Source organism: Jaculus jaculus, chromosome 9, assembly GCF_020740685.1.
Source record: "Jaculus jaculus isolate mJacJac1 chromosome 9, mJacJac1.mat.Y.cur, whole genome shotgun sequence".
NCBI classification, from domain to species: Eukaryota; Metazoa; Chordata; class Mammalia; order Rodentia; family Dipodidae; genus Jaculus; species Jaculus jaculus.
The window spans coordinates 28,631,263-28,657,646 of NC_059110.1; the positions used below are offsets into that span (position 1 = coordinate 28,631,263).

The 26,384-nt window shown below is 40.1% G+C and overlaps 1 protein-coding gene across 1 annotated transcript in view; it reads right to left on the bottom strand.

The window, feature by feature from the left end:
- Positions 1 to 26,384, bottom strand: part of Pex7 (peroxisomal biogenesis factor 7) — an 85,515-nt gene that overhangs the window by 24,859 nt on the left and 34,272 nt on the right. Inside the window, exons 6-8 of the mRNA XM_004651171.2 lie at positions 16,902 to 17,008; positions 14,607 to 14,720; positions 11,516 to 11,571 (exon numbers count right to left, since the gene is read on the bottom strand). Of these exons, the coding sequence (XP_004651228.1) occupies positions 11,516 to 11,571; positions 14,607 to 14,720; positions 16,902 to 17,008 (277 nt within the window). The remainder of the gene's footprint in view (positions 1 to 11,515; positions 11,572 to 14,606; positions 14,721 to 16,901; positions 17,009 to 26,384) is intronic.

Consider the following 26,384-nt stretch of genomic DNA (forward strand, 5'->3'; position numbering starts at 1 on the left):
TAATATTGTTATATGCACTTACTATATCTTTTCATCTATTTTGCTGCCCTTTCTCAACATTACTACTCAAATGACCAGCTCCTTTTGTAGCCACACAAATGCACATGATTTTGCAATGTTTCAGGAGCCTGGGAACTGTGTGGCTATGAAAGGGGCTAGCGGTGAGTGGCACATACAGTCAGGTGCTGACACACAACACCGTAAGTCCATTAGTGTAGTGTCTCCATCGCTTTTGGGGGAATTTAAAAGTAGAAACTGAAGCCTAGCAAAACAAGTTTGAACATTTTAATTCATTCACTAAAAAGCATTTATTGAAAGCCATTGTTCATTTACTTGCATGACTAAATTGACTGGAGAGCTATTTGGTGGCTTTGTTTTCCAAACCTATAATTGTAACAAAAATAAAGTGGAAAGCTGAAAAGCTCTAATTGCTTGGTAATGAATAAATATTTTGATTAATTTCAAAATACTACTCAAGAATTTTCAAAGATAGCTTTTTAGCACTCAATTACAAATATACAGAAACTGCACTTTGTTTATAAGCTTTCAATGTGAAATACGCCAAAAATTTTAGACTTGGTTTCTCTACCAGAATGAATTAATTATAATACTTCAATTAAAACTTCAATCAGATCAATATTTTCAAGGGGCAGGTTCCACTTCATCACAATAAATGTTAAGCCCAGGAACCACACACCAGGAAGCCTAGAGTACTTTGACAAATTAAAGAAAAGCATTAGACTGATGGAAGGCTTGCTCTGGGAGCACTTTGGCCACGATCCACAGGCATGCGGGTGAGTTCGTGAGGAATGCCACAGCTCCACAAGAAAGGTACAGGGGTTTGGTTGTTGTTTACTAGTACCAACTGAAGAACCATGAAATCATTTTTGCAATACAATGGCAAAAAGAAATTTGACTCAAATATTTTTTAAAGGAAACAGAACTGGAAACACTCTCTTACGAGGTGGTATCACTGCCGGCGTTTGGATCAATGGTATCAACAAGAACAGCCTACGTACCCTTGGACTGTACAGCACTGGAGAGTGGCTGCCCAGAGTACAGGGCCCTCCACAGAAGCACAGCAGACAGTAGCCAGCGAGGCTGCACGGGAGCATCACACCTAATGGTGAAAGTCCCAACCCCCGGGCAGCCTGGCTGCGCCTTGATCACCCTTCCCAAGCACTCCACGTGGAACACTGACTCAGCAGAGGATGGGCACAGCCGTGGGGAGGACGCGGGAGGAACCAAACTAAGATGGAGGAAAACAGACAAAGCAGACCAATAATGCTGCTGCTTTTCTTGTAGCAGAAAAGGAAGGCATGAGGGAAGGAAAACAAAATGGCTCAGCAGGCAGAAAGAGAGAGCAGTACTTTGAGCACACCAGCCTGTTTCCAACGTCCTTGGACTCTGCCAGGCTCCCGCCCTGGGCTGCGAGGCACCGTGTCCTGGGAACCAGTTTTCCCTTTTACGGAAGCTAACTTGAGCACGTACAGACACGCGTGCAGGCACACACGTGCAAGTGACATAAAGATAAAGGATGCTGCCAAATGTTAACATGAAAATAGATGAATAACTGCTGTGTTAAATTCTCTGTATATTTCGCTCAATCACGTTGAATTAATACTCTAGACTGGGGTTTCAGGACAGACCTCAAAGGTAAATTATTTCTCCCTGAGTCCTTGGGGTGGGGGGCTAAAGTGGCCAGCTGACTAGCAGACCCAGCTGATCTAAGTAGCAGGCTCAGTGCACATGCAGGCAGCTAAGGGGAACAGGCCTTCCGCGCAGTGCTCTCGCAGAGGAGCAGCAGCCTGCCACAGCCCATCCCTCACTCCACAGGCAGTCCTGAAATTCTTCTTGCTGCTCCTGAGGTTTCACTCTACATCTCTCAGTAATTCTCTCAGAATCTACTAACTTGTGTTCATGTTCAGATACTGTCTTTGACTTCCTACTGAAAGAAATGAGGCAAAGCAGCAGCCACTTCAGAAAATACAAACATATATGACAAAGTTCATCCAGTGCCTTATTGAACCTACACAATAGAATTCTTACTTATAATGCAAATTAGCTGACAAAATCCATCAATTTTCCATTGGAACTAATCAGCACACTTCAGGGTGCAAAGCAGCCGCGCTCATGCGGCACCAGGCCGGGGCTGCAGCTCCGTCACTCCCTCCGTCTATTCATCGTGCGCTGCCATTCAGCTATGAATCAGACGTGGATTCGGTGTGATGTGTTAAAGAAAAGTGTTAGGACTAAATACTTCTGAAAATGTTCAACAGTTATAAATCAGGCTATTTAAAATCAAAAGTCTTACAGGTTCCTTTCTAATCAATGTATGTTCTCTCATTTTATAGGAAATAATTTTGATTTTTCACTTGGCATTTAACTTACAAAATTACAGTTCATCCATGAAAAGATCTTACCTGTGTAACAATAATTTACACCTAGTTAAGCATACGGAAAAAATCCTTTAAGACATTAAAAGACTAGCATAAAAACCTGGAAGTTATGGTTTCATATATCTAAAGACTGTAACCTATAGGCATATAAAGCCCGAAGAAATTAGTCAGTATACTCTATATTACTAGTGACTCTAAAGAATTAAAATGTTTATCTGCAACTTTCAGTTAATAATCAGGATGACAATGTAACTGTTCCAAGCTTGTTCCGATCCCCAGAACCCACATAAGTGCAGTTGTGGTAGCACATGCCTGTAATTTTTGCATGCCTATGGTGAGATGACCATGCAACTCTGCCCCAGACAAAGCAGAAGGGGAGGACCAACACCAGTGGTTGTCCCCTGACCTCCGCCACAGGCCTGTGCGCGCGCGCGCGCGCGCGCACGCACACACACACACACACACACACACACACACAAATGCAGGGAGAGCATTACATTAAGATGCCTTCCTAACACCGCAGTCAAGTCTGGCACATCTGTGCTGTGACACAGGCTTACAAAGACATCTAAGACACCCCAGAGGGATACAACATTAAACAAATCTTTGATCATTTTAAGAATTTAGTCATAGGTCTTAAAAATATTGATAATTAGCATCACAGCATTAGGCATATGACTTCTTGTGTTTTGATGAGAAAACGTAGAGGAGCTAAGAACAAGTGCCTTAGAAGAGGAATCCCTGGGCACCGCAGGCACTCACATTCAGCCATCACGTCTGTTTACTCGGACTGACCTTTCTGCGGGGGAGGGGCTCGGCACGGCTGAAAGGAAAGGTTTGGGAGACAGAGCACACATTCAGCTGTACTATCTGTTTACTTTTACTGACCTTTTTCATGGGAAGGGAAGAGAGAAGTGCCTGCCTGTGAAGATTACTGCTAATGAACACAAGGATCAAAAGCCCGCCATCCACACTCTAGAGAAGACCCTGACCATCTCAAGGCGGATCCCCAGAGTAAATGTGACAAAGACAGCATGTATTTCTATTTCTGGTATGTGCTGTCAAGATTCAAAATTAACTACAAACCAATTAAAGATCACTTTCATACTTATGCAATATAACTGCTACTTATTTTACTCTAAACGAAATATGAAATATCAAGCTATAAAAACATTAGTGAGAAACATTTTCAGTATCTTATCTAGTCAATTTACTTAGTTCAAGTGTTTTTATTTTGAAAATTACCAATCTACATAAAAATTCAAAGAATAAGATAATAAACACCATATATTCTCTCATCTAACATACCACACTTGCCTTATCTTTCTCTGTACCTCGTATGTACATAATATAACATTTCTTTTAAATTTTGTTAGAGACAGAGACAGAGAGAGAGAAAAAATGGGTGCACCAGGGCATCTAGCCACTGCAAACAAACTCCAGACACATGCATCACCATGGGCTTCTGGCTTATATGGGACCTGGAGAATTGAATCTGGGTCCTTAGGCTCTGCAGGCAAGTGCTTTAACCACTAAGCCATCTGTCCAGTCCTGTAGTATAATATTTTTGATGAATCACTTAAAAGTAAATTGCACACACTGTGCCTTGAATATTTTTGTGATTTGATGGGTTTTCAGAATGAATTTTGATCAGACATATACCAATATAACTTAAAATAATAGGGTATATAAAAAAACAAAGATTGTAGAAATATATATGGAGAAATTAATATTTTACGGAATGCCTGATACATACAAGGTACTATGTGAATAGTATCTATATATTGGTATTTAATTACCATAAAAATACATTTATGATGAAGGGAACAAAGGCTCAGAGAAATTAATGGAATGCCTAAGAGATATACTATATCTAAATTAAATAAAATTATATATTAACTAATTAATGTAAAAGATGGCGGGTAATGGAAAATGTAGGGTTTATTTATTTATTTACTTTCAAGCAGGGAAAAAGAGAGGAGAGAGAAAGAGAACTGGCATGCCATGACATAGTGCCACTGAAAACAAACTCCAGACACATGTGCCACTTTGTGCATCTGGCTGTACTTGGGTACTATGGAATCAAACCCAGACCATCAGGCTTTGAAAGCAAGAGCCTTTAACTGCTGACCCATCTTTCCTGCCTGAAATTGTAGGATTTTAAATTCTCTTTTTCTATTATGTCATGCTACCTCCCTAAGAAGTAACTGTTAAAACTATATATAATATCTAGTGATATGGAGAACACTTTTTTTTTTTTTTTTTTTTGTCTTTTGAGGTAGAGTCTTGCTCTAGTCCAAGCTGACCTAGAATTCACTACGTAGCCTCAGGGTGGCCTCGAACTCATGATGATCCTCCTACCTCTGCCTCCCAAGTGCTGGGATTAAAGGCATGTGCCACCATTTCTGGCTAGAGAACACTTTTAATTTGATTGAAATGAACTGGCCACTGCTCTGGTTCCTAGTGCCCCAAATATATCCAGGAGGTTCACTTCTACCTCCTTCACAGAGCAATAAAGACTCATATTCACGAAGCTCCTTGGTGGCTTTAAGCAATATAATTATCTTATTAATGTAATGCTAGGCAAAGTATGAATGATTAATACCTTGAGTCTCCTGGGTGCTTACATTTTAAAATAGGAAACATTACTACTAGCATTATAATTTAAAACAACTGCTATTTGTAAGCACTAATTATGTGCCAAGAACATGTACAGATACTGCCTCAATGAATCCCCTCAACATCTCTCAAAAGAGGGTATCATTTCCTCTACTTCATGGCTAGTACCGCAGGGGACAGCCTTTCACCTCAAGTCAATAGATTCAAAGGTCCCTATGTTCATACTACTAGTACATAAGAGATTGTCTGACCCAGAGAATGCTTTCAAATTTCTCCAGAAAGTAAGGGATATTCTGGTAGTTTGGTTGTGAAACGTCCCCTATAGGCTCATGTGTTTGTGATTAAGCTTTATACTTGATCCTCAGCTGCTAGAACCTTTGGAGGTGAAGCCTTGCTGGAGGAGGTATGTCACTGTGGGCCGTCCTTGGGATTTTAAAGTTCAGCCCTGCCTTGCCAGTACAAGCTAGCTCACTCTTGCTGTTTCTTCCCTAGTGTTGTAATAAGATGTGCGCCATCACCCCCCCCCACCGCCCCTGCCCGGCTGTCTGTTCTGTCATTCTTCCCTTGCTAAGATGAAACTTCTCAAAACTTGTAAGTCAAAAATAAGTCCTTTCCTCCTACAAACTGCTTCTGGTCAGGTGCTTTGTCCCAGCAATGAGAAGGTACCTGCTGCAAATGTGGAAGGAGTGAGCCAGTCCACATAACTTCCTACCTCCACTCCCACTTCTCTCTCAGCTCCAACAGAGAACAACAAAAGACCAAGCTGTGGCTTATTGTTTTACCTGCTACAAAATAAGAATACCCCTGAAGACCACAGTTTAAATGAGCCTATGCAAAGAGCTAATCTTCTGTCACTCATTCTGCCATTAATACTGATAATAGCAGCAAACTTACATAGCAGTTACACTATGACAACACCTGTGTGTGTTTACTCACTGACTCATCACAATTCTACCTGTGTATACTATTGTCTTCATCTTGCAGGTGAGGAAACATCCATTCGAGTTAAAATAACTTGATCAAGTTTCTACAGCTAGCAGGTGGCAATTTGGCTCCACAGCTGACAGTACTCAAAAATACAATAAGCTTTAAATAGTCTACTGAATATGTCTTCCATGGCTCTGTCTTTGTGAGTATGCATCTCCAACAAAGAAGACATGCTTGGGCTGGAGAGATAGCTTAGCGGTTAAGCACTTGCCTGTGAAGCCTAAGAACCCTGGTTCGAGGCTCGATTCTCCAGGACCCACATAAGCCAGATGCACAACGGGCGCATGCATCTGGAGTTCATTTGCAGTGGCTGGAAGCCCTGGCGCACCCCTTCTCTCTCTCTCTATCTGCCTCTTTCTCTCTTGTCACTCTCAAATAAATAAATAAAGATGAACAACAACAAAAAAAAGATGACAGGCTTAAGTCCTCTCAAATCTACTTCTCTGTCTCTCTAAACCTTAATTTTCATCATTTCCTATGGTATTCTTGGATGTGGATTTGTACCCCATAGACCTGGGGTGAGGCCTAGTTGAAGAAAGTGGGTCATTTGGGGTGTGCCTTGAGGTTTCCTTGCTGAGCCCTGCTTCCTTTCCTGTCTCTGCTTCCTGACTGCAGACATAATGTGACCAGAGCTGACTTACTTTCCAGCCATGAGGTGCTATATCCCTCTCAAACTGTAAGCCAACATACTCCCCCCCACACACACACACTTAAGTTGCTTCTTGTCAAGTATTTGATCACATCAAAGAAGAAAGTAACTATATATTACCCCACACCATAATCCAATCAGTCTATTACAGTGCCTGGCGGATAATGGCATTCTATAAAGACACCTGAATTGTAAAGCAGTATACATTTTACAGTTTTGTAACTAAAAAGCAATTTAAAATCGTAAAAACATTAATAATACTAGAATAGGCTAAGAAAGACATCATGCAAACTGGGTAAATAGCTTGATACTGATATAAAATTCTTGTCAATTTTTTTTTTACCAAAAATTTACATTCAAAAATTAGGGCTGGAATGGCCAGACATGGTAGTGTTCATCTTTTATCCCAGCACTCAGCAGGCCACAGTAGGAGAATCACTGTGAGTTCAAGGCCAGCCTGAGACTACATAGTGAATTCCAGGTTAGCCTGGGCCTATCTTGAAAAAAACAAATGGGGCTGAAAAGATTGTTCAGTGGTTAGCATGATTCCTGGGCAAGCATGAGGGCCTGAGGGAACCTGAGACTGCCAGAGTTCAAACCTCCAGAACCCATCTAAACAGCTGGGTTCATCTGGAATTCCAGTCCTGTGGGAGAGCAGAGAACATCGCTGGGGCTTGAGAATGGTCTTCTCTGGAATCAGTAAGAGACCCCATGATAAGGAAAAACCAGTGGGTGAGTGATGGAGGAGATACCCGATGTTCTCCTCCAGCCACAGCATGTGAGCCCATATGATGCTGCATCAGCACCTACATGTGTGTGTTCAACACACACACACAGCACATACTATGCACACACAAAAATAAGTGTTTTGGTTTGATTAATTCCTACCAACAGAAATGGATTAATATCTTAAAGGTAGCCAGGAGTGGTGGCACATGCCTTTAATTCCAGCACTTGGGAGGCAGAGGTAGGTGGATCGCCGTGAGTACAAGGTCACCCTAAGACTACAGAGTGAATTCCAGGTCAGCCTAGGCTAGAGCAAGACCCTACCTCGAAAAAATTCCTACCTCTCTTTATATAGATAGATAGATAGATAGATAGATAGATAGATAGATAGATAGACAGACAGACATAGATATAGATATATCTTGAAGGTTAGAGTATTTATGAAAATATCACAAAACTGAAAAGTATCAAATATCAACTGATCATTTTAGCTTTATCACCTACGAAAATTTTATCCTTGAGGAATATTTGCTACTTGATGTGAATATAACTGCTCTTGCTAGTAAGATAACAGAGTAGCTTTTACTTGTATTGGTTGTAACACATTCCTCGTTTGTTGATTCTGTCATTTATACTATTTATGAAATGGTACACAACTAAAAAAAAAAAAAAGGACTTAAAACATGAGAATTTTGCAAAAGAAGGAGCAGGAGCCATACGTTGGAACATTTTGCACAGAGACATTGCCTTTCCCCCATAACTCTCCTGATGCCGCCACAATTCATGACCCACAATCCCCAGGGGGTGACCTGCATCCCCAATGAGGAAGGCCTCTTTAGAAAAGGGGCAAGGAGGAGGGACAGGATTGTACCAACATGTGTTATATACATACTAAATATGTCCGTATCTAGTAAAAATTTAAAAAACTCAAAAACATGCTTAGATATGACTGGCACGAAAACACGACTTAGCAAGACGGAAAAAACCTAATGGAGAATATAAAAGGAAAAAAAAGGCCGGGTGTGGTGGCGCACTCCTTTAATCCCAGCACTTGGGAGGCAGAGGTAGGAGGATCGCCATGAGTTCGAAGCCACCCTGAGACTACATAGTGAATTCCAGGTCAGTCTGGGCTAGAGTGAGACCCAACCTCAAAACTCCCCCCAAAAAGATAATATGCTAAAACCTAACATCATAGAAACATAAAATCTATATTGTAACACATTTTAGACCTACTATAATCTTGAGTGAAGTTTAGAAAGAATCAATCTATACAGATACTCTTCAAGTTATGATATGATTACATGCTGGTACGTTCATAACAAATTGAAATGTGGTAAGTCAAAAACGGATTTGTGCTATCAAATCAACCCAACGTCCTGTACTACCAACACAGCACATGTAAAGTCAGTTGTTTCCCGTGGGGATCACAAAGCCAAAGGGCTGTGGCTCTCTGCAGCTGCCCAGCATTGAAAGGAGCAGTGGACCATAGTGCTAGGCCAGCAAAAGATCCAAATTCAAAGTACAGTTACTGCTGAATACTTACTGCCTTCACACAGTAATAAAGTCAAAAGTTCTTAAGCAGAATCAGTCATGGAATATTTCTATTTTTATACATCACAGTGCTTATTATTGGAAGAGAGTTCTGCCATTTTTTATAAGGGCTTAAGATTTTATTCAGCCCAAACCATATTAAACGACTGATAATGTGAGGTTATATTTTTTTTTTACATTTTCATTACTTAAACAAGTAAGACTTAAAGCTTCTTCCACTAGATTCAACATACATATACTTAAAACCCACAAAACTTGAACTTCATAATACCAAAATACCCCTGTTTCATGTGCCTATTACATAGTTGACTGTATAGACCAAAAGCTCTCAGGATTTCAGTGCTAGGAATGGAAGGTTGGGAATTATCTCTTAGAATAGATATGTGAAAGAACACTTAGCCAAAGGCAGATCACCAAATTCAAAGAGATTAGGAAATTCCATCATGAGGCACAAGAGAGATCAAAGGATAAAAACAAACACAAAAAGAAATGCCTAGGAGAGGAAGTTTCCAGAGGTTTGATTAGCCATACAAAATACAGCCTCAAGATCCCACTTGACAAGTACTGGCAGGGGAATGGGATTTACTTCAGAAGTCACTGGTGACTTTGGTCAGAGCAGTTCCAGTTATGAAGAGGGGGCTGAAGCTTTGAGGCTTTAGGAATAAGTACACACCCAGCCACAAGTGTCCAAGTCTATTAGACTCATAAGCTTAACACCTCAGAGCCAAACATTAATGTCTTAAGTAAGCTTACAACTAGTAAGTAAATAGTATTAAATGATAATGCTGGTATTCACAAAGATTCATTGATTTTGGAAACAATCTCCAGGTTAGATTTTTTTTTTTTTCCACAAGAATTCTTGAGTGAGCTTAATGATTGCCAGGAAATCCTAATCAATTGTAAAGGAGATCCTTTGCCAAAACAACATAGCATAGAATCCTTTCTAATATAATTAACTCTGTTTAAACTGGGGGTGGGGAGGATCTCCATTTCATAGGTGTGAATGACACAGGTAAGAATTCCCAAGGAGATTATGCTGGACGATAAAGGTCTTGAAATGGGCGCCAGGTCAGGGGACTTTACCACCTTGACTGCACAGGTGAGAGAAATGCAAGGGAGAGTTATGGGAAGCTACAGGATGAAGGGAGAAGTTGCAGACAGAGAACTTGCACAGAGATGATAAGGTGGGAGAGGCAGTAACTTCATGCAGTAAGGAAGGTCCTCGAAGTCACAGGGAGACAAAAAGAGTAGCTGTGTCCAAGGGTTCCAAGCAGAGGAAGAATGCAGACGAACAGATTTAAGAAAATTTGCAGGTTTCTGTAGAAATAAAAACTTGTGATTGAGCATTTTTATTTTTTATGAAAGAGGTAAAGCAGGGAATAAGGTTGGAAAAGTAACCTCAACACAAAAGTTTGGAAGGTTATTAAGCATTATTATAATATTTTAAAGTATGCAGTGCTATGTAACTCTTATAGCCTTGTGATAACAGACATGACTAATTTCCTCATTACATGTTCAAAAACTGGAATTCTAAGTTCTATGGAGTAATTGCTTATTCAAATATCCCCTATAACTTAATTACAGCTGCAATTCTACCATATGCTTAAAGATACAGATCTGATTCTGAACTTTTTTTTTTGTTCATTTTTTATTTATTTATTTGAGAGTGACAGACACAGGGAGAAAGACAGATAGAGGGAGAGAGAGAGAATGGGCGCACCAGGGCCTCCAGCCACTGCAAACGAACTCCAGACGTGTGCGCCCCCTGTGCATCTGGCTAACGTGGGACCTGGGGAACTGAGCCTCGAACCGGGGTCCTTAGGCTTCACAGGCAAGTGCTTAACCGCTAAGCCATCTCTCCAGCCCTGATTCTGAACTTTTAACATGTCTAAAAACATTACCCAGGCCATCTCTCTCCAACAAGCACTAAGCATCTGTCTCCCAATCACCAGTCTTGCTCAAGTTTCACAAAAAAAGCAATGCCCAGCTTTCCAAGTAGAGCGCACCTGGGCTTGGTGGGGTGGGGGGGCTCCACTGGCAGAACACTTGTCTAGTGTGCAGGAAGCCTTGGTGTGAGTCCTAGCATCAGGAAAACCAGGCATGGTGGGACACATCAGCAATCCCAGTCTCAGGAGATGGATCCAGGAAGATGAGGAGGTCAAGGTCAACCTGGGCTACATGAGGTTCCGTCTCCCCAAGCCCTACTCCTCTAAAATATATACAGAGAGCACAGTAAGACTGTGAGCTAAAACCTCTGATACTTTCTGAGCATGATTTGGGGCTTCTAAGATATCAGAATAGCATAGTTCATATCCAGATGTTTCAGTAATTCTGGAGACAATTATCCTGGAAAGTTGGGCAACAAGGACAATGTGAATCCAACACTTCGTGTCCTATAGAACCAAGTGAGTTTTCAAAGTACACAGGACAAAAGGAGCCAGTTTAGAAAGTTCATAGTTCAGTAAGAAAGAAGATTAAAAGGCATAGGTTATTAGTAAACTGAATACAGTATGTTTCAGAACAGGTGCAAAGGCACACATGCTCCTTGATATTTCACAAGACACACACACAGCAATCTGCGTACCGTACAGTGAAGTCATAGGAGCAGGAGGCCAGCACCGAGGCGTGAAATGGCGAGCACTGGAAGAGCACAGGTACACGCAATTAGAACATGCTGCTTGCAACGTTGTTCCGTAAACACGAGACATTTGGGATTGTCTATGGATGTCACTTGATTTTACGATTTCTTGAGCCTTTTTTTGATTAAAATGTTTGGCTTTCTCAAATATTAATTTATAGGAAGAATTTTCCTGTTTTACATGCTCCAAAGAAAATCACCCTTTGAGCTTTTTAGAGCTGATTTAGAATAAATGTTCCAAAAATGTAATTATTCTGAAAAAACTTAAGTGCAGATTCTTATTGGCTATCTAAATATGATTCCGTAAACATAAGGAATTTTAGTATGTGGTAGTATATAGATATACAATAATTATACAATTTACCATCTCTAAATATTTTTTATGCATTTAAGAGACAGAGAGAGAGAAAGACAGATATATAGAAAATGGGCATGTGAGGGCCTCTAGCTACTGCAAACAACTCCACACATGTGCCACCTTATGCAGAGGGCTTTTATGTCAGTCCTGGGGAACTGAACCTGGGTCCTCTGGCTTTACCGACAAGCACCTTCACCACTAAGCCATCTCTCTAACCAGAATTTACCAACTTTATAAATACATGATTGTCATAAATAATCACCAAAATAAATATTTACATAGGTTTGGGTTTTTTTGTTTGCTTGCTTATTTGTTTGTTTGTTTTTCAAGGTAGGCTCTTACTCTAGCCCAGGCTGACCTGGAATTCACTACTTAGTCTCAGGGTGGCTTTGAACTCAAAGCAATCCTCCTACCTCTGCCTTCTAAGTGCTGGGATTAAATGTTTGACTAAATGTTAAGTAAGAACCTTCAACATAATTTCGTTCTTTGCATATTATGTCTCATAAAATGTTATTATGAGATAACATTTAAATATGATATTTAAAGTCATGTGTTGTCTGAATGTGCAATGTCCCCCACCACCTCATATATTTGAACAACTGGAACCCAGCTGGTGGTACCATATGGGGAGGTTGAGGAATCTTTAAGATATGAAGCCTAAGGCTGAAGGAATGAGTCAATGTTTAAGGCACTTGCCTGCAAAGCCTAAGAACTCAAGTTCAATTCCAAGTACCCATATAATGTCAGATGTACAAGGTGGCATATGTATCTGGAGTTCATTTTCAGTGGCTAGAGTCCCTGGCATGCCTATTCTCTCCGTTTCTATTTGTGTCCCCCTTCCCACATACATACATACATAAAATTAAAAAAAAAAAATACAGCATCTGGCTGGCAGGCAGGGTGTAGAAGTTATCAGCTGGTTTTGCTGTGGTCAACCCACATGTAAGGGAGATGCCTACAGCCCTGGACCAAGCCAATCCCAGACACCATGACCTCCTTACCATCAAACTCTGAACAAAATTAAAGCTTCTTTCCCTAGGCTGTTCTTGTCAGGTATTTTGTCCTAGTGACATGAAAAATAACCAATACATCAAGTAACATCATCAATATAAATAATAACCATATTATACAATGCCTTTGCAATTATACTTGTTTAGTGTTTACCTTTCTGCCACTTTATTTATTTATTTAAGGATCAAATCCAGGCAACTGCCCTGCTGCTAAGTTACACATGTATTAACAGTATATGTATGTATGTATGTAAATATATGTACATATATAAACATACAAAGATAACTACATTTGATCTAGTCCTTTAGAGTTTGCAAAATACTTCCACTATATTACCCTACTTCATTCTCAGAATTCCCCTGAAATACACATACAAAATATTTTTCAACTAATAAAACCAGTCCATGTCAGATCACCATTAAAAACAAAAAGGTAGCCAGGCATGGTGGCACACACCTGTAATCCAAGCACTTCGGAGGCAGAGGTAAGAGGATTGCTGTGAGTTCAAAGCCAACCTGGGGCTACAGAATGAGTCCCAAGTCAACCTGGGCTAGTGGGAGACCCTACCTTGGAAAAACAGAGAAAAAAAAATTGTGTCACATACAATGTATTGCAGCTAACAAAATTTAAAATATTAATTTAATGGAAATTTGGAATTTTAAAATTGGAAATAATACATGACTATCTTATGGAAAAGATCAATAAGTTACCATTTTAAAGGCCTTTATGTAAAAAAAAATAAATATATATTCAGGAGATGCCACTTCATAAGATGTTTCCCACACTCACAGAGCAGAACTTGCCTAAGTAAAAGCTAAGAGACTAATTTAAATTATCTTACAAGCCAGGCAAGTTTCTTAGGTACAGCATTAAAAATGTTTACCCTCTGCCATTTACATAGAGGAAAAATTTATATACACCCAAAATTTGTGAACTTTCATATATGTCATGTCAGAGAAAAGAAATAAAGCATCATTCTGTACTAGTTTCAACAAAATAAAGAGATTTTTCTCATTAAAAGGAAATTATGAAGAGTATAAGGCTGAAAATAAACTATTGATAAAAAAAAAAATGTTAAACTGGGCATAGTGATGCATGCCTTAAATCCCAGCACATGAGAGGCAGAGGTAGGAGAATCACTCTGAGTTCAAGGCCAGCCTGAGACTACATTGTGAATTCTAGGTAAGCCTGGGCTAAAGTGAGATCCCACCTCAAAAAAATAAAAATAAAAATAAATAAATAAAGGAAATAGTAAATTTGTGAGTAACAAGATGAGAAAATGTTTTATTTAACTTTAGGTTGTAAATCTTTATATTGTTCCAGATTATCCAAAATTTATTCAAATGTATTACCTATACATATGTAAGAAACAATCAATAATCTTGGCCCTCAGGCGGCTAAGGCAGGAAGACTATAATCTTGTCGCCTGCTTGGGCTACACACAGCAACTTCAAGGCCAGCTTGGGCTATATAGGGAGACCTTGTCTCAGAAGACCAGGGGCTGAGGATGTAGCTCAGTGATAAGAGTACTTGCCAAGCATATGGATGGCCCTATGGTCAGTCCCAGTGTAAAACCCCAACCTCTAAGTAATCTTTACATATGTTTCACTGATTATACTGATGTTTAAATTTTTCTACTACATATACAAAGAAAAAATAAAAACTTACTTTCACCCTCCTAATCGCATAGGTATGACCAAGAAGTTCAAACACGGGTTGTCGGACATTCCTTAAGTCCCAGCCTCTCAAGCTACAATCAACTGCTCCTGTCACCACCAAGTTCTGAAAGCAATTTAGAGAATAGTAAACTATGGCATCTTTGCAGTTAAACAGTACTCATGCCTTCCCAGTAGAAACAATATCACCATTCTCAGCCATTATTAAATATAAATAAACACAGGAGCCATTCTTTTGAAGTTGAATATCTAGTGTAAAAGCATAAAAAGGAATCAAAATAGCTATCACATAGCTTGAGAGGAAGAAACTGCACACACATGCTTCATGCAGAAGATGGACTCTATATACATGGAAAGAACACAGTATCAAATAGCACTGTGGAGCTTCTAATTTACCTTTAGAAGTAGAAGGGCATGCATAAGAAATTAAAACAAATGGGCCTGTATTTTTTTCAAAACGTTTTCAACATGTTCTGAGTTCTTACCTGACATTTAAAAAGGAAAAAAAGATACCGGGCTAGAGACATAAAGCTCAGTGGTAGAATGCTTGCCTAGTGTGTGGCACTTATTCAATTCTCAATCACACACACACACACACACACACACACACACACACGTGCGCACACGCGCGCGCAAGGGCGGGAGGGAGAAAGAGAGAAGGCAAGATGCCCTGTTAACTTAGAACTATGTGAAAAAGCAAAAGGATTGTAAGTTAAATTTTTATGTTTGCTTTTCTAAGTCTAAATTAATTATTTTTCCCAACTTAGACCAAGTCTTAATCCAGTATCTAATCAGATCTGAGACCCTATACAAATAGTAGTGAGTCGCCTATCTAGTCAGTTTTACAAATGCTGCCATCCACGTCCCTAGGTGAGTCCAGGGTCGGCTGAATATGCCAAATTCTGGATCCACACTCAGAACAGGCCATGTGAGGGTCTGGACATGAAGTGTCTCCCCACAGCATCACTGCTGAAGGCACGGTCCTCGGCTGGTGGTGCTATCTTGGAAGTCTTGGGAACTTCAGGAGCTGGAGCCTCGCTGAAGGAAACAGGTCATTCAGGGGCTGTTTGTGTCCACGATGAGGCAAGCAGCTCCCAGAACCATGACACTGGGCCTCACTTCAGGAGTCAACCACGCTGAGGACTGAGACCTAAGAAACTGTCGTCAAAGGGAACCCTCCATCTTTATACTGCACATAAGCCAGAATGGCAGTCACTGTCTGAAGGTATTAGACTTAAAGAAAAGTTTCAATGATTAAAAAAAATTAACTATATTATTTTAGAATTCTCAAAAGTACAAACACAGACTACAGGTTTTTTTTTTTCCTATATGGAGAACTTACTTTTACGGTAGAGATTAAAACTGTAGTAGTGATGAGCATATTTTTCAAAGAACAAGTATTTTCATTGAATATGTACTACATTTTCTTTCTTATTTAGCTGATTCTGCCAATATGGTGTTCTTTTAATTTTAATTCATTAATTTAAAACTAGGGAAGAAAAAACAAACTATACATTTTACTTGGGTTTCTAACAAAAAATTTTTGAGGTATATAAACAGTATCTTAACACATTTAATCCATCCCTATATTTTTCTTATACTTCCATTTTTAATTTAAATGCTCACATGGTCTAACTAAAGCTTTACAAAAGTGGCAGATGGACACTACTGTCTTATAGAGGCATGAAAATTAGGCTAAAAAAGAAGATAAAAATTTTAAAACTGATAAGACTGTCAAATTAAAAATCAAGTTACAATCGGCCAAGTGAAAAAGAAATTAAGGCAAAAGCTGATACAAAGTGGCAGAGTTAAGAACCAATCATGCACACAAAGAAATTAGATAAATTATGGAGCAGTTTCCAAAAACAAACAAGGAAGGTTGCATGCTGAACTTTTGAAAATTTTGTCTCTTATTTTGCCTGTTTTTGGAGCACTTACATCTAATTAGCGCTAATGCAGGTCAGTCACAATCACTAATGAGAAATGAATGCGACTAATTTAACGTAATGGCTCAGGAGCACCACCAATGTCCATGCAAACAAAATGACTAAAACCATGCACTTTTTTTTTTTTTTTTTTGGGGGGTTTTCGAGGTAGGGTCTTACTCTGGCTCAGGATGACCTGGAATTCACTATGTAGTCTCAGGGTGGCCTGGAACTCTTGGCAATCCTCCTACCTCTGCCTCCAGAGTGCTGGGATTAAAGGCGTGCGCCACCACGCCCGGCCCATGCACATTTTAACATTAGGAGGGGCAGCAGCTCAAGATGGAGCCACACCCAGTAGGTACCTCATTGTATTTACACCAGTCACAGCTCAGGATTTCAGCCTGATGCGCTGGGATCACAATTCTGACTCCTGCTGCCTTCACATCCCAAACTCGCAGAGTCTGATCACCTGGTAGAAAAGGAAGGTTGGGTCACTTTCCATCACACCACTCAGATGCTCAGTGACAGAATGAGTTCATAATGATAAATCACAAAAAGCTACTTCCATTGTTAGGACATCGTCATCTTCATACATTTTTAAACCATGACCATACATAAGTACTAAGAGGGATGGATTATAAAACTACATATGTCTACTCACAGGGGAAATTCTAATCTCATGATGAGCAGCTGGAAGGGACACATTTTTCCTTTAGGCAGTGGTGTGTGTGTGGGGGGGTATTGTTGGGTTTGGTGCTTGGGATGGCTTCACAGCATCATCTGTTTGTCTTCAATTTCTCTAAACAGGATTTTCATGGAATAAAAACTGACTGGACGAATAAAAGCCAAAAATACAAAAATATATCATCTAACTCAAAATGCTGTAGAATAAGACCAACCAGTGAGAGAAGCAAGCTGCTTGGGCATGAGCAGCGTTCGTCTCTGGCATGACAGCAGGGAGGAGCTAAAATCCCATTGTGGAGTTGTACGACAGTACATGCAACATCTCTGAGACTGGGTCTTTATTGCTAAAACACAGATTTTTTTTTTTCTAAAACACAGATTTCTGGCTGACGCACAGAATTTAGTAGGCTAGAGTTTCTGGAAAGAGCATGGCATGATCTCCAGCATGTAGAAGGAAGATATTGTAATATATGCTATGTAAAAGTGCTAAGTTTCAAAATCATTCTTATCTACATATATTTTCCTAAATTTCCAATTCTAAATTCTGTCATATAGTCAAATTTAGCTAATTTAGACAGACTTTCCCCTGGCTCCTTTGGAAGCTGCTATGACAGACAAGGACCAGAGCTGGGGAGAAGGCTCATGCGCAAAGCACGTGCCATGCAAGCTTAAGGAGCTGAGTGTGGATCTATTTCTACAACCATGACAAATGTCAGGCCTTGGGCTCACTTATCACCCCAGTGTTGGGGAGGTAGACACATGGAATTCCAGGGGCTGCCTGGCCAGCTAGTCCCATTGAACTGATGAGCTCTTAGGTTCAATAAGAGAACCCATCTCAAAGAATATGATAGAGCTGAAGAGATGGCTCAGTGGTTAAAGCTTTTTCTGCAAAACTAAGGACTCAGGTTTGATTCCCTAGTATCCACATAGAGCCAGATGCAAAAAGTGGAGTTTGTTTAAAGTGCCTAGAGGCCCTAGCACACCCATTCTCTTTCTCTCCCTCTCTCTCTCTCTCTTTTTCTCTCTCTCTTTCTCTATCTGTCTCTGTCAAATACATAAATAAATAAATAAAATAGTTGTTTAAAAATTTGAAGAAAAAGTAAGATGTAAAGTGATTGAGAAGACTTCAACCTCTGGCCTCCACATGCATGCACCCATGCACATGTATCCACACACACACAAACACATATACACATATGCATGCAACATAGGTATGCAAAAAAAAAAAAGATAGGAAAGCAGCCATAATGAATACAGAGTTCAAGAGTGGCGGCTTTGCAATTCACCAGCCTGCTTCTAATCTAGTTTGATCATTTGGCCACTGTTGACATTTAATCAAGTGAATGTCTGGCTAATTCTCCATTCCTTACCATAGGTAAGGTGCCTGTCTTATAAAGGTGAGGTGAAGGGAGGTAGTGGGACTGATTATGATGGTCACATAATAAGGCCTTAACAACTGTTCTTTAAAACTACCTATGTTTAGAAATCATTCCTGTTCCCACTAATAGTAACATGACTAACTGCTAATATTCACTGGGCAATTCTGTGTACTCAACAAACATTAGCTACTGAAGGGTCTGGCTCCAGCATGTACTCTTTACAACATCTCTGTACTGCCTCTCATTGCCAAGAACAAATACCATAGTCAATGCTAGGTGACTTGTAAGGAAGGGATCATCCTTTTACTATCTAGGTTACTTTTTCTAGAAACATAAAGGGGAAGTATTTCCTTTCTCTTTCATCTACTCAATCAGATGATATTTTGTCAGATCTGTGTGGGATATTTCAGAAACAATGTTCACATTGCAGATAAAGTCTCTACTGTTATCAATCCTCTTTCCATCCTCCCTGCCTACAGGTCACCACAGCTATGAAATTGGCATACATCTTAGTCTGTGTTTTGGTAATGCTTTGCTATATTCTTATCTATCTATCTACATACACACAGGTGTATATATAAATATATTGTTTTATGTGTAAGATTTAAAAAAAACATTTTATTTATTTATTTGAGACAGAGACAGAGAGAGAGAGAGAGAGAGAGAGAGAGAGAATGGGCACACCACGGCCTCCAGCCACTGCAAATGAACTCCAGACATGTGCGCCCCCTTGTGCATGTGGCTAATGTGGGTCCTGGGGAATCGAGCATCAAACCAGGGTCCTTAGGCTTCACAGGCAAGCGCTTAACCGCTAAGCCATCTCTCCAGCCTCCAGATTTTTTTTTTTAACTTAAAAATACCATTCCAGCCAAGTGTGGTTGCATATGCCTGTAATCCTGGTGTTTGGGAGAAAAAGCAAGAGGCTCACCACATGTTTGAATCAAGTTCGAGACTAATCAGGATACACAGTAAGACTCTGCTAACAAAAAAAAAAAAAAAACTAGTACTTTATAAAAGAACACTTTGGTAATGCAGGAAGGCAGCATTTTTGGATCTAAGGATGGCAGAGATGAAAGAGAACGAATCTGAATGTACCAAATGGCAACAGCTCTGGTACATGTGAGAGCTTCAACTATCTTCAGGGACTCTAAAGATAATCACTATCTCTGGTTTAGCCACCAGCCAGGAGACTCTGTTTCAGAATTCCAAATGGCTTTGATGAAATCTCCCCCATGGCTTCCTCTAGCCTCTGCTGTCTAGAGTAGTGTGGCAGGGAGTGTCTGGTCTGCCCAACAGCACCCTTCTAAGAACAGTGCATCCCCTTCCCCCAAAGTGATTCTAAATGACCTGTGGTTTCACACAAACTCAACCAGGACAAATGTGGGTATTTGGGATTTTTCTGAAACTGTAACTAAAAAAAAAACAAAAAACAAACAAACAAACAAAAAAAAATCCAGCCAGCCCCTCTCTCATAGTAGATACCATTGGTTAGCCTCTGGTAGTCAATGATCTCACAGAATCGAGGAATGAGCCTGCAAAGTCAAATCACCAAGCAGGGACAAGTCCAGATAGGACACAGAATGGGACAGTTCAGGCACCAATTTCCATCCTGGGATATGTTTTCCAGAAAATATTACAAAGACCTAAGCCAGCACTAGTTCAGTAACCATGGAGAACATAGAGGGAATTCTCTCCAGGTTTCTGCCTCCACAAAAGCCAAGTTCCAGAGAAAAACATTGGATTCAGCACAAGGCTTCCACTGAAACACACAACATGCCGAATGAAGCTCGCCAGTTTCCCCGGACTGCTTTCTAGTATTGGGATATAAACTATAAAGTCACTGTGGCATGAAGTCCAATAAGCCGTGTTCCCCTGATGATTACCTTATCTGAGTGGGTGAGTTGATTTCAAGTGCTGACACATGACAGTGAGAACAGACTAGGGGATTACAGACAGGAACTTAGAGGAGATGGGGCACGTTCGGGGTGGTATGGCCGTAATCGAGGCGGGAGCTTAGGTCAGTACGAAGGGTCTCATAATGTTTATGCACCACAAAGCCCACACAGAAGTATCTATTGGATGATACTAGCCTCTGACCATAGAAGGAAAACATGGTCTTCCCTGGCAGTGGAGTGTGGGGAGGAAAGGAAAGTGACTTGGAGAAAAGAAGAGGATCCTATGCTACAATTCTGTTTCGTTTCTGCTACATGTGCTGATCAACGTGAGCAGGTGTGCTTGTGAAAATTCACCAAATTGTACACATAAGGGGATAAGCCGTTCTGTAAGAGCACAAAATATTAAACAAGAAAGGCTGCCTGCTTCTCTGACACGGTATGTGGCTCCGTACCATCCTTAAGCAGCACTTTTGTAAAGCCATGCCTCAGGTTGTCCTTTCTGGCAGTTAACTTGAGGAACAGCAAAATGTGAAGCTTGCTCTGCAGAAACTAGATTCCACTCCCTAACAATCACCACTGTTTGCACTTCTCCTTGTCACTACTTTCTAGATAAAAGAGAGACTTTCTAGGTAAATGACTCACTTAAGCCACCAGGATCTTTACATTTATTTTGCTATCTGTTTAAATCACATCTTCTGGACACCAGGCCTTTCGCTGTCAGCCAGGTATTTGTCAGGACCCTATGAGGGTAGACAGGCCCCCTGAGGTGCAGCTTGCTTGGGAGCCGCAGGCCTGCCCCTGGCAGCAGGAGGACCTGGCTGTTACCAAGGCTCACTTCAAACTGCAGGAAGTAGGAGGAGGCTGGGCGGGACTCAGTAAACACAGTGTGAAAGTGTGGTTGAAATGACCTGAGTAGCAAAAGAGCACTTTGGGGTTCGAATAAATTAATTTAATTAAAACACCATGTGCCTGTCAGATATAATGTGATGTTTTCTTAAAGTAAATGGGATTTGTTTGAGCTACCAGCTGGACCCCACTCATTCATGCCTGTCTATGACTTATGCAATTATGTGAAGTCTGTACTGTCAGTAATTTAGTTTTCATGCTTCAAAAGAAAGTACTTCATATTCATCCCCTTAACATAAAGCACTCAACTATTCTTCCTTCTGTCTCATGTAAGTTAGAAATAAGAATTCTGTATTACCATAACCATCATGAACTCGACAAAACACAGTCTCCTTCAAGAATTCTGCTGTGGAAAGCAAACCCAGTCTAGCTCTCCAGAAATTCCTGTTTGTTTTTAATCTTAAATTAGCTAATAGTAACAAACCTGGTTCTAGATTTGCAAATACGACTCAACCTTGGAAGTAACTAAATTCTTGAGTTATATAAATGCTATATTTTCATATAGTATTTTGAAATAAAAGTTGTTAAAATATTTGAATGGATACAACAGTGTATGCCACAGGGCTAGATGAAAGAATGGATGTTGAATGGTTATCATATAAGCTTTTACCCTGACATTAAAAAAAAAACAAATATTTTATAAATCAGGTTCCATAATGACTAGCTTTGTTTGAGATTATTTCTATTCAAAGATTATGGTTCATTTTATAGCAAGCCTTTGTTTTAAGCAAAAAGACAAAGAAAGAAAATAGCTAAAAGATCTTAATATAACTCATAATATGGAGAATAAAATAATTACTGACCTCAGACTAAGGAAACCACTGTGTGTCTGGACTTAGCACTGAAGCCAGTCTTGGTTTTTGTTTGTTTGTTTTATTTTGTTTTTCAAAGTAGGGTCTCACTGTAGTCCAAGGTGACCTGGAATTTACTAGTCTCAGGCTGGCCTCAAACTCACAGCAATCCTCCTACCTCTGCCTCCCAAGTGCTGGGATTAAAGGTACCGCCATATCCAGCAGTCTCGGTTTTTAAATAACAGATGAACAAACTTCTACAAAAACAAATATAGTAGTTCCCACAATGGCAGAAATTAACCATTCATTTGGCATCTGAAATAGAGCTATCCCACAGACAAGAACATGTTCCAAATCAGACTGACACTTGACAGCTGAAACAGTCTAGCAGGTCTTTGACTTGCTGGGCTAGAGCCGCACACACCCGTGCACTCCAGATTCTGGCTGAGCAAGCTGCCTTAGGCCTCTGTGCTCAGGTTTCATTTGCAGATAAGCACTGCTCACTGTTAGCACACATGCACAGCAAAGGCCATTCTGATCGTGATGGCTAATAATCTTGGGTTGTCAGTTTGACAGGATTTAGTATCACCATGGAAACAAATCTCATGGCATGCCTGTTAGGAATTTTCTAGATTACACAAATTAGGTTGGGAAGGCCCACCTTAACTATGGACAGCATAATTCCAAGGGCTAGGGGTTATGGGCTGTATAAAAATATTAAAGCTAGCTGAAAACCAGCATTTGCTGCTCTTTGCTGCCTAGCCGTGGACTCAGTGTGACAATGTGACGCCGGCTTCCTGCTCCTGCCATACCGCACCATCATGGACTCCACCCTCTAGAACTATAAGCCCAAATCAACTCTTTCCTTCCCTCAGCTGCTTCTGGTCGGGTCTTTTCTCCGGGCAACAACAAGGTAACTGACACACTGCCATGCTGCGAATATGTTCTGTTCCTTCTGCATCCCTGTAGCTGCTCCTAACTGATTTATTCATAAGGTGGCAGCTTAGCCACTAATTTCTCATGGAAGCATCCCTCACCAGACAACCCTACGACAAGCTCAGGAATCCACCTGTGTTTCCACAGAACTCTGTGCACTCATGTGATAAAATGCTATACCATTTCCAGAGCACTTAGTCTGTGCCAAATGAAGCAGAGTTTAAGCCATATATGCTTACTCAATCATCACCTAAACACCATGAAGTGTGCCACTCTTGTTTCAGAAATAATGGAGAGATGGAGGTTAAACAGCAAAGCAAAGAAAGTCACACAGCAGTGAGAAGCAGAACCTGATGCCAGGCGGTCCAGTTCCAGAGTCCATGTTCCTAAGCTCTGAGCATACTCCCTCTCTTCGAACAGAACGTCACATCTTTCACCAACGCACACTCAAGAGTGTCTTAGCATCTTTCTCACCATACAGTGTGCTCGAGGAGCAAGAACTCCATGTTCTTCTTTACTGAATCTCAGGGCCTAGCAATGGTAGACAGTCAATGCCTAGCTGATGGACTAATTCCCAATATCAATCAAAATGAAACTTGAATATGTCAACAAGGAAAATGAAATTTGGGGGCTAGAGAGAGGACTTAATGGTTAAGGCACTTGCCTGAAAAGCCTAACAACTAGGGTTCAATTCCCCAGTGACCCTGTAAAGCCAGATGCACAAAGTGGTACACATATCTGAAGCTTGTCTGCACTGGCTGGAGGACCTGGTACACCCATTCTCTGTGTCTCTCTTCTCTCCATCTCTCTCTGCTTTCAAATAAATAAGTAAATATAAAAGTGAAACTTGAATATATATTTTTAACGTCTAATAAAATGGTCCTGCCACATCGTGTGATAACAATCAAAAGGAGTTTAGCATTCAACTGTGAAAGTCATTTGGCTATGTAAAGAACACACAAGTGCTATAGAAATGTATGGAACAACACAAGTGTCCAGATGTGGCAGCATATGCCTGTAATCCTAACACTCAGGAGGCTGAGGCAAGATTGCAAGTTCAAGGCCAACCTGGGATACACAGTGAAATACTATCCAAAAAAACAACCAAAAATAAAAAAACTAGGGGCTGTGGAAATGGTTCAGTCAGTAAGAAACTTGCTGCACAGGTGTGAGGGCCTCACCTCAGACCCTTTGCACCCATGTAAAATGCAAGGTGTGGTGGTGGGTGCATGTAACCCCAGCACTGGGGAGGAGACAGGACTCCTAGGATTTGCTGGCTAGTTCATCTGTCCATATTGGTGAGCTGAGCTCTGGGTTTAATGACACTGTCTCGATAAATGAGACAGTGACAGAGGAGGACCTCACAGCATGCACACATGTGCACATACAAACACGTGCACACACCCCCATACACGAACATGCTTACAAACACATATACACACAAAAAGAAACAAGATATGTAAAGAATATGTGCTAAATGGTTCGTCTTCCTGCTACGGCTAAGTCCCACAAGAACATTAGAGCTTACCATAACTATTTACCATAACTCCTTTTGATGTTTTTAAATCTTCTCAAATTTATGAAAAAAGCTAATACTTGAAAATAAGCTTGAAAGAATATTTCAGGAAAATTGCAAATTTTGTTGAATCTACATTCTTATGAATTGTCAAAAAAGCTAAACATCCTTGCTGTATTCAATTTCACAGGGGAAATTTTGAAAGGTCCTGTGTTTTGTTGTTTTGTTGTGTTTCAAGGAACTATTTACCCTTACAGTTCAAGTGCTCAATTGAGCTCATCAAATCCTCTGGGATTTATTTTAAAGCCTCAAGTGTACAGCCAATGTTATGAAAACTGGCCACCCGTAGAACCCACCCACCAGCTTCCACCTAATCCAGACTCGCTCACACCATCCTCAGAACATGTGCTTTGGATCACCCTCTATTTTACACTCCTAGCTACAAGAACACTGCCTGGTCCTACACCAATCGAAACATCACACCCTTATCCCCTGGCACAGTGATTATTAATTCAGGAGCAGTTACATGGACCTCGTAGAGCCAATTGCAGAAAATAAAACTTCCTTAGATAGCCAAGACGGGATCTCACTTTTCCCTTCTGGACAGAAACCAGAAAGGATGTAGGAGTTGATGCTTTGGCCATCTTACCATCACATGGTACCTAATACTGAAACCCACACAACAGAAGACGGAGCCCTGCACCCAGGTATGCCTCAAAAGCCAGAACTCATTCTAGACTTTTCAACTATGTCACAGCAAATAAATTATCTTATTCCTTACAGCAGTTTGGGCCAGATCATTTTCACTTTTTGCTAAAGAAGTCCTGGCTGCTGACACCATTATTTATATTTCTAACATAATTAAACAGATGGTGTTATCTATGAAAGCATATGTTCATTCTGTCGAAAAAATGCTTTTTTTGGTGAAAAAGAGCCTCATTGATATTTAATGTACATGAGTACTCACTTATGAGCCAATGTTACTATATCAGTACTACAGACAACTATAGCCACAAAGACCACTGTAAAGGACAAATAAATTCTGTAGTTTTTAAATTTGTCATTAGTTTTAAAATCAAAAATTACCTTACCTATTATTATTATTTAAAGCACAGGTAATCTTGAAGATAGAGAAATGTTTTTTATATAGTCCTCATTTAAAATGTATGGGTAGTTTAAAAATTAAGAGTTGTGATTATATACTTTTTTGTTCAGCTATTCAGTATCACACATTGAATAGGCAACCCACAGCATCTAGTCAATGTTATGTCTAGCATGTACACAAAGATCAATGTCAAGGAAGGGTTATGTATGGCTCAGTCCAAATAAAGGGCTGATACACATAATTGTGACAGATGTTTAAATAAATGCACCTGTATCTATTCCTGATTTTGCCAATAAATTTGGTCACAGGCATAAAAAGAACAACTAAATTTTAAATTAAAAGCAAGAAAGAGGGGCTGGAAACATAACACTGTTAGAGTACTTTCCTAGCATGTCCAAGATCCTGGGTTCATTCTCTAGTAAGCACACACATACAGAGAAATTTTAAAACATGAACTGAGGTAGTGTAGCTCAATATCAAAACATGTGCAAAGCCAACACACATACAAGAAGGGGGGGGATGGAATGAAAGCAATTGTAAAGCTTTAAATAATAATAATAAATAAAATGATATATAGTACAAAGGTAAAAGAATTGATCAGTTTTACTTAAGATACTTTTGCAGATATAAAAA